Source organism: Salvelinus namaycush, unplaced genomic scaffold (assembly GCF_016432855.1).
Source record: "Salvelinus namaycush isolate Seneca unplaced genomic scaffold, SaNama_1.0 Scaffold1463, whole genome shotgun sequence".
NCBI lineage: Eukaryota > Metazoa > Chordata > Actinopteri > Salmoniformes > Salmonidae > Salvelinus > Salvelinus namaycush.
Window position 1 is genome coordinate 47,501 of NW_024058190.1, and position 10,000 is coordinate 57,500.

Genomic DNA, 10,000 nt, shown 5'->3' on the forward strand with positions numbered 1-10,000 from the left:
GCTCAACAGCAGGACCAGCGCAGCTACGCAGAGGTCGTCTGAGGACAGGAGAACCCTGTAGGCTTGAGTGAGATTAAACAGCTCCTCCAATACATCTGCACTAAACACGCACGCACACACACACATACACACACACACACACACGAACGCATGCACTCGTGTGCACACACACACACACACACACACACACACACACACACCTATAGTACTAAAAGTTTACTTGTTCAATGAACAGATATATATATATATATAAAACAGATTTTTTTTGTTGCAGTTATCCAGGTGATCTCACTCTTAACAACTTAATAGTTAGTAGTTACTGTATTTCTGACCCTATTCTTTATTTTTTTGCAAAATGAAATCACTATCAGTTAGCATGTGGAACATTCAGGGCCTAAACTCATCAACCTTTGGACTGAAAAGTTTAGCACTGGAGTTCAACAAAAATCTTAAAGATGTTGACGTCATCATTCTGCAGGAGACATGGCTGACATTGTCACTCACTGTCCCACAGGTTACAGAGAGGTAATGGTGCCATCACAGAAACAGAGCTAAAGCAAAGCAGTGTGAGTGTGCTCATCTGTGGGGACACAAATACGCACACAGGAACACTACCTGATCTAACGACCACACGAGGGGACAGCTTTATTACAGGCCTGTTTCTATCTGTCTTCATCTCCCCGATAGAAACAGCAGCGACAGCAACATCAACAAAAACGGAAGGGATCTGTTGCAGCTCTGTAGAAGCCTGGGTCTGTACTTTGTCAATGGTAGGTTACAGAAGGACTCTTTGGGGAGAATCACCTATTGCTCACCTCTTGGCCACAGCACAGTAGACTACATTATTACAGACATTGACCCTTTCTCTTTCAGCTCATTCACCGTCAAACCACTAACACCTCTGTCTGATCACAGCCAAATTACCTTGTTGCTCTAAAGGACAGACATGGAAACAACCAGACATTCACAGCCCAGTAAGCTGTACAACATCAGACAGTCATACAGATGGGCCCAAAACAGCACAGAAGAATACCAGAAAGCAACCTGGAACCAAAATATCCAAACACTCTTAGATAACTTTCTGGATACCACATTCACTCACAGTAAAGAAGGCATCAATCTAGCAATAAAAAACATCAACTATATATTCAGGCAAACGGCAAAAGAAGCACAACTGAAATTGATAAAAAACAAAACAAAAAGACCACAGATGACAACTGGTTTAATGCAGATTGTAAAATTATAAGGAAAAAACTGAGAACTCTATCCAACCAAAAGCACAGAGACCCAAATAATGGTGAATTACGCCTTCATTACTGTGAGACTTTAAAACTCTATAAACGTACACTCAGAACCAAAAAAGCACAGTACAACAGCAAGCAGCTGACACTAATTGAGGAGTCCATAAACACAAATAACTTCTGGCAAAATCAAAACAAGAGGAATTAGCGATACAAAATGGTGACATGTGGACAACCCATTTTAAAACACTATTCAACACTGTTCAAATTGACTCAAACGCAGAACAACGCCAAATTAATGAGAAATTGAATGGGTTAGAAAAGGTTATAAAGGACAATCACAATCCATTGGCTCTATAAGAAACTTCAGGCCCTCAACTTTAAAAAAGCATGCGGACCTGATGGCATCCTAAATGAGATGCTCAAACTCACTAGTGCAACATTTCACTTGGCTATATTAAAACTGCTTAATTTGATCTTGAGTGTAGGTTATTTCCCTGACATCTGGAATCAAGGACTCATAACCTTAATCTTTAAGAACGGAGACCAATTTGACCCTAACAATTACAGAGGCATTTGTGTGAACAGTAACCTGGGGAAGGTTTTCTGTAGTATTATAAATGTAAGAGTTCTAAACTTCCTTAATAAGCACAATGTCTTGAGTAAAAGCCAAATTGGATTTATACCAAAACATCGCACGATTGATCATATTTACACCCTACACACCCTGATAGATAAACATGTCCACCAACATAATACCAAAATATACGCTTACTTTATCGACTTCCAAAAGCATTTGATTCTATTTGGCATACAGGACTGTTCTACAAAGTAAAACATATGACATAATTAAATCAATGTATACTGGCAATATGTGCAGCATTAAAATTGGCAAGAAAATAAAATAATTCCTTAACCAGGGGCGGGGCCTTCGCCATGGTTGCAATCTGAGCCCTGCATTCTTCAATATTTATATCAACGAATTGGCCACTATTCTAGAAGAATCCTCAGTCTCCACAATTCAGAGGTTAAATGCCCACTCTTCGCAGATGCCCTATGCCTGCTGTCACCCACAGCACATGGCCTACAGCAGAGCCTGGACCTGCTAGAGGAGTACTGCCAGACCTGGGCCCTGGCAGTAAACCCCAAAAAGCCTCAAATAAGTTTCAAATAAGTATTTTTTTCTAATTCTCAGGGAATTAGACCAAAGTTCTCAATTGGTACAAAATATATAGAGTACTGCACACACTACAATTACTTAGGTTTAAAACAAGCTCAACTGGACACCTTAATGAAGCAGTGAATGAACTGAGAGAGAAAGCACGCAGGGCATTCTACGCCATTAAAAATAAATTCAACTTGAAATACCCATTAAAATGTGGCTAACACTAATTGAACCAATTGAACCAATTGAACTTTATGGCAGCGAGGTGTGGGATCCACTTGCAAAACAAGATTTCACCAAATTGGGCAAACACCCCATTGAAACCCTGCATGCAGAGTTCTGTAGGATTCTTCTACATGTCCAGAGGAAAACAACAAACAATGCATACAGGGCAGAATTAGGTCAATATCCAATAATAATAAAAAAACATCTAAAATACAGTGACGCCTTCTCATATCCTTACCAAGACCTGCAATGCCAAGAGCTGTGCAAAGAAAAGAGTCCCCTCATCCAGTTGGTCCTGGGGCTGAGTTCACAAACCTGTTCTACTAACACACTGAAGCCTCAGGACCAGAACATTCAATCAATCAGAATAAAACAAATTACAACACAGTCAAAACAAAACGACATTGCTTATTGGGAAACACAAGCACAAACACAAAGCAAAATGCAGTGCTATCTGGCCCTAAATCGACAGTACACCGTGGCTAACTATTAGACCATGGTTACTGATCAAAACCTTAGAAAATCCTTGACAAAGTACAGGCTCAGTGAGCACAGCCTTTCCATTGAGAAGGGTAGACACAGGAAAACCTGGCTCCCTGTAGAGGAAAGGCTGTGCAACCACTGCACAACAGCAGAACCTGAGACAGAGCTGCATTTCCTGACAAAATGTAAAAAATCTAAAACAATTAGAGAGTGTCATTTCCCCAAATTTGAGGTTTCAAGGTTTCAAAGACCTCTCTGATGAGGATAGGCTACCCGTCCTATTGGGGGAGGACGCGGAGAGCTGTGGGTTGGCAGCGCACTACATTGCTGCCTGCCATAAGTTGAGGGACAGTGTCTGACAAACCCTTGGTTATTGTTGTTACTGTTGTTCCGTTGACAATTTTGATTGTTACGTCATGCCAATAAAGCAAATTATTGAGGGAGGGAGGGAGAGAGAGAAGGAGGGAGGGAAGGAGGGAGGGAGGGAGAGTGAATTGAATTGAGAGAGCCATAAAGAGAGAGAGAGAGAGAGAGAGAGAGAGAGAGAGAGAGAGAGAGAGAGAGAGAGAGCATTGAGAGAGAGAGAGAGAGAGAGAGAGATAGAGAGAGAGAGAGAGCATTGAGAGAGCCAGAAAGAGGTAGAGAGAGAGGGAGAGGGAGAGGGAGAGGGGGAGAGAGGGGAGAGGGAGAGAGAGTGAATTGAATTGAGAGACAGAGAGAGAGACAGAGAGAGAGTGAATTGAATTGAGAGAGAGAGAGAGAGAGAGAGAGAGAGAGAGAGAGAGAGAGAGAGAGAGCATTGAATTGAGAGAGACAGAACGAGAGAGAGAATTGAATTGATAGAGAGAGAGAGAGAGAGAGTGAATTTAATTGAGAGAGAGAGAGAGAGAGAGAGAGAGAGAGAGAGAGAGAGAGAGAGAGAGAGAGAGAGAGAGAGAGAAAGTGAATTGAATTAAGAGAGACAGGGAGAGCGAGAGACAGAAAGAGAGAGGGGAGAGAGAAAGAGAGAGAGACAGAAAGAGAGCGAGTGAGGGGAGAGAGAGAGAGAGAGAGAGAGAGAGAGAGAGAGAGAGAGAGAGAGAGAGAGAGAGAGAGAGAGAGAGAGAGAGGGGGAGAGAGAGAGAGAGAACTAAAGAACCCAGGTGATCCACATGCTCATCAGAGCTTTTTATGTTGCTCTCCATATATTAACCTTCTCTACTGAACAAATAAACCTTGGAGTGAACAAAACCACGCTGAAAACATTCTCTGTTCCTCTCAGGGACAAACAAATGAGGAATAATCAGGTTTTTACAGGAAGACTCATTGCTGGGTTAGAGTCATTGTTGGTAGGCAACTTTTTGTGATTGGTTGAAGAAACACTACAAAGTAGTGAGTGATGTCAACCAAACTTTACTCTGGCTCCAAACGGGCCAGGAAAACCGTCTGATGTAGTATCCTTACTGAAAACAGAGCTTTCAGAACAGACCGTGATAAAACGTCAATGAGTCTTCCTGTAAAAACCTGATTATTCCTCATTTGTTTGTCCCTGAGAGGAACAGAGAATGTGTGCAGAGTGGTTTTGTTCGCTCCAAGGTTTATTTGTTTAGTAGAGAAGGTAAATACTTCAAATAGGCATGCATTATTACTAAATGGGTTAGAATATCATTCATTCATTTAGTGCATTATCATTAACAGCAATACAGACATACTGTATTTTCCTCAGCATGCTTCCATTGACTTGTGCTACTCTGATGGATGCATTGTGGTTCGATGATAATATTTCTATATTATATTATATTATATATTTTCTAAATCTCAAAGATGATAAAGAACCCTGCTGCTTTGAATGAAAAGAGCCAGAAGGCAGAAGGTCAAAGTTCTCCTAACCCATACCCGGAGTGTGTCACAGCGCGTAAATAGGGCTGGCTACTGAATTTTGATCAGGACGAGAGCTCTACACCGCAGCCCTCCCTCTCATCTCTGTACACATTGCATTAGTGTCGAGCAGACACATAAAAGGGAAAGATTAAAGGCGGGTGAAGATAAAAGATTTGGGTGGGTTTGACGAGAAGTGAGTTCACGGGCATGTGTGTGTGTGTGTATACAGTTGAAGTCGGAAGTTTACATACACCTTAGTCAAATACATTTAAACTCAGTTTTTCACAATTCCTGACATTTAATCCTAGTAAAAATGCCCTGTCTTAGGTCAGTTAGGATCACCACTTTATTTTAAGAATGTGAAATGTCAGAATAATAGTAGAGAGAATGATTTACTTCAGCTTTTATTTCTTTCATCACATTCCCAGTGGGTTAGAAGTTGACATACACTCAATTAGTATTTGGTAGCATTGCCTTTAAATTGTTTAACTTGGGTCAAACGTTTCGGGTAGCCTTCCACAAGCTTCCCACAATAAGTTGGGTGAATTTTGGCCCATTCCTTCTGACAGAGCTAGTGCAACTGAGTCAGTTTTGTAGGCCTCCTTCCTCGCACACGCTTTTTCAGTTCTGCCCACACATTTTCTGTTGGATTGAGGTCAGGGCTTTGTGATGGCCACTCCAATACCTTGACTTTGTTGTCCTTAAGCCATTTTGCCACAACTTTGGAAGTATGCTTGGGGTCATTGTCCATTTGGAAGACCCATTTGCGACTTCCTGACTGATGTCTTGAGATGTTGCTTCAATATAGCCACATTATTTTCTCTCCTCATGATGCCATCTATTTTGTGAAGTGCCCCAGTCCCTCCTGCAGCAAAGAACCCCCACAACATGATGCTGCCACCCCCATACTTCACGGTTGGGATGGTGTCCTTCGGCTTGCAAGCATCCCCCTTTTTCCTCCAACATAACGATGGTCATTATGGCCAAACAGTTCTAGTTTTGTTTCATCAGACCAGAGGACATTTCTCCAAAAAGTACGATCTTTGTCGCCATGTTCAGTTGCAAACCGTAGTCTGGCTTTTTTATGGCGGTTTTGGAGCAGTGGCTTCTTCCTTGCTGAGCGGCCTTTCAGGTTATGTCGATATAGGACTCATTTTACTGTGGATATAGATACTTTTGTACCTGTTTCCTCCAGCATCTTCACAAGGCCCTTTGCTGTTGCTCTGGGATTGATTTGCACTTTTCGCACCAAAGTACGTTCATCTCTAGGAGACAGAACGCGTCTCCTTCCTGAGCAGTATGACGGCTGCGTGGTCCCATGGTGTTTATACTTGCGACTATTGTTTGTACAGATGAACGAGATACCTTCAGGTGTTTGGAAATTGCTCCCTAGGATGAACCAGACTTGTGGAGGTCTACAATTTTTTTTCTGAGGTCTTGGCTGATTTCTTTTCATTTTCCCATGATGTCAAGCAAAGAGGCACTGAGTTTAAAGGTAGGCTTTGAAATATATCCACAGGTACACCTCTAATTGACTCAAATTATGTAAATTAACCTATCAGAAGCTTCTAAAGCCATGACATCATTTTCTGGAATGATCCAAGCTGTTTAAAGGCACAGTCAACTTAGTGTATGTAAACATCTGACCCACTGGAATTGTGATACAGTGAATTATAAGTGAAATAATCTGTCTGTAAACAATTGTTGTAAAAATTACTTGTGCCATGCACAAAGTAGATGTCCTAACCGACTTGCCAAAACTATAGTTTGTTAACAAGAAATGTGTGAAGTGGTTGAAAAACGAGTTTTAATGACTCCAACCTAAGTGTATGTAAACTTCCAACTTCAACTACATATGTGTGTGGTAAACTGTCTATTAGGGATAACAAACATTGAACTTGTCAACAAAACGAAGGATGAATTATACAAGGCCACACAAATAGGGCAGATAGGTATACCGACCGGCTCAGGTGGGAGAGCATGGAGCTTGCAACGACACGGTTGTGGGTTCGATTCCCCACGGGGGACCAGTACGGAGTGTGAGTGGCTCTGGATAAGAGTGTCTGCTAAATGACTCACTACTGTAGTGGCTCTGGATAAGAGAGTCTGCTAAATGACTCACTACTGTAGAGGCTCTGGATAAGAGAGTCTGCTAAATGACTCACTACTGTAGTGGCTCTGGATAAGAGAGTCTGCTAAATGACTCACTACTGTAGAGGCTCTGGATAAGAGAGTCTGCTAAATGACTCACTACTGTTAGTGGCTCTGGATCAGAGAGTCTGCTAAATGACTCACTACTGTTAGTGACTCTGGATCAGAGTGTCTGCTAAATGACTCACTACTGTAGTGTCTCTGGAGAAGAGAGTCTGCTAAATGACTCACTACTGTAGAGGCTCTGGATAAGAGTGTCTGCTAAATGACTCACTACTGTAGAGGCTCTGGATAAGAGAGTCTGCTAAATGACTCACTACTGTAGAGGCTCTGGATAAGAGAGTCTGCTAAATGACTCACTACTGTAGTGGCTCTGGATAAGAGAGTCTGCTAAATGACTCAAATGTAATAGTACGTTTGACATGTGTAATCTGCATGACATTTGTATATTCTAATTGGCTAACCAACATATCTATTTTCATTCACATCAGTAGTTTAGCAACTTCATAAACTAAAAACGGATTTATGTGAAATTTAGTGAAAACAAAGGAAACTGTATACAGAATAGAGGTGTACTGTAAGTCCTAGATCCAATCAGATCCAGCGGTAACCGGCGATAGCAGACACCCCATTGCTAATGTTTTGGCGGTGTTGAAGCTAGAGGCTTTTACGGGTCGGAAAAGTTACACCAGTTCCAAAATGGATCCGGAGCTTTTCCACCCGGACCCGATATGCGTTAATAAAAAATTCAAAACTATAGAGACGTGTTCCAAGCGGACCCAAGGACAACTAAACCCGTTCAATATAGACTTGGTTGGATCCAGACCCGGTCCGAGTGAGAGAAACAGCAGAAAAGTCCATTATTAAGCTACTATATTAATCAGAGCTGATAAAGCGCGAGAGAGAGGAGGTAGAGAGAGGTGACGTTCTAGCAGGGGCCGTGCTGTGTGTGTAGGCTACTGTGAGAGGAGGTAGAGAGAGGTAACCCTCTAGCAGGGGCCGTGCTGTGTGTGTAGGCTACTGTGAGAGGAGGTAGAGAGAGGTAACCCTCTAGCAGGGGCCGTGCAGTGTGTGTAGGCTACTGTGAGAGGAGGTAGAGAGAGGTAACCCTCTAGCAAGGGCCGTGCTGGGTGTGTAGGCTACTGTGAGAGGAGGTAGAGAGAGGGGACCCTCTAGCAGGGGCCGTGCTGTATATGTTAGCTACTATGAGAGGAAGTAGAAAGATGTGATGCCCTAGCAAGCGCTGTGCTATGTATATAGGCTACTCTAAGTGTGAGCGAGTGACACAGGAACATGGAGGAGAGAGGGAGAGACAAGAGACCAACCAAGCAGACTCTTGCTGTAATACACTAATAGCTGCCATAGCTAGGTTATTTATCACCTTACATGGTTGCATAGTACCTGTCTTGACTGCATGAAAGCGGGAGAAGCTAGTTAAATTAGCTAGCTAGGCTAATTGAGGCAACATGCACTTTCTCTTTCCTACAGTTACACACAACAACAACTCCATTCAGAATATAAAGTAGCAGACTATCTGTTGGGAGTCTTGGTCGTTGTAGCCTGTCCTTCTTCTTTAACTTTTAGTTCCATCATTTTAATTCCATCTTCCATTGATTAGATATCTCCTGACTTTTGCCCACACTGAGGCTCTATGACTGTAGGCTGGTGCCCGCTTTGATAATTAATGATTGGCCAACAATAACAACAAGCTACACGTGTCACTTGGTGAAAAAAGCAAGGAGCATAAATCTCTCTCTTTTCTCTCTCTTTCTCTCTACTGCTGCGGTCTCCGGATCTGTACGGGTCCTTCTGGAGAAATCAGTTAAAATTACACATGCCCGAGACCCGTGACTATCATATCAGGTCCTACCCATACGAGTGACATTATTTAGAATTTTGGATCCGGACCCACTCGGGTCCCGGATCGGGTCTCGGGTATTCAGGTACAGGTGGATCCTCCAGTTGGAGCTGTCGAATCGGCGAGCAGCTGCTCTTGTGAGGCTATAGGCTATATTGAAATAATGACGCTCAAATTGAAAATCATTAAATAAAATATTGAGGATTTCTGTCAGCCTAATCGAGTGTTCAAACTCTTAATGTGACTCTGTGCAGCCAATGTCAATGTCCGCTTTAGGTATAATGTCGGGAGCCACTTCTGGATTTAACAGCCCTAACGACACCGTGAAAACATCAGCTATGCGGATGTCAGCTGAAGCGGATCTGATTAAATCAAATGAACCTAAATGTGTTTGACTAGTGTTTTTCTATGTGTACTATGTAACTTAAGGCCTCTGAATGATATTCCTGTATGTGAAAAAACAATACATACTTATACAGTGTGTGTGCCAAATCCAACATGGCGTCTGTGTTCAGTGCCTCACGTACCTTGAGCTCGCGGAAGAAGATGCTGCTCCGGGCCCACTCCACGATGGAGAACAGCGTCTGGTCGGCCATCTTGCACATTAGGCCGAACGTGTTGAGTTTGTCGTGTTTCCCCCGGCTGGCCTGCTCCTGCTGCAGGTAGGCCAGGATCTTGGTCTGAACCTGAGGCTCGTCAGGCTCGCACTTCAGCAGCTCCACGATGAGGTGCGGGAAGCTGGGCGGCGAGCCCGTCTGGTACACGTCCATGTACGGGTTGTAACCCATGATGGACTCGGGCGAGCTGGTGTACGGGTCCGGGTACTCTGACTTGATGGTGCGGCTGCTCTGGAAGTGGCCGTAGGCCGCCTGGTAGCCCTGGAGGGAACCAGTGTGGGGGGGCATGGCCATGCTGATGGGAGACGTGACGAAGGGGCTGCGATCGTAGTCTGTGTGGGGCAGGGCGGCGTGGTGCGGGTGGCCGTGGTGGCTGAGCAGCAGGCCCTTGGAGGCGGCC

At 43.5% G+C, this 10,000-nt stretch overlaps 1 protein-coding gene across 1 annotated transcript in view; it reads right to left on the minus strand.

Moving 5' to 3' along the window:
* Positions 1 to 10,000, minus strand: part of LOC120036748 (nuclear receptor subfamily 5 group A member 2-like) — a 54,391-nt gene that overhangs the window by 44,205 nt on the left and 186 nt on the right. Inside the window, exon 1 of the mRNA XM_038983123.1 lies at positions 9,511 to 10,000. This exon is cut by the window's right edge and continues 186 nt beyond it. Within this exon, the coding sequence (XP_038839051.1) occupies positions 9,511 to 10,000 (490 nt within the window). The remainder of the gene's footprint in view (positions 1 to 9,510) is intronic.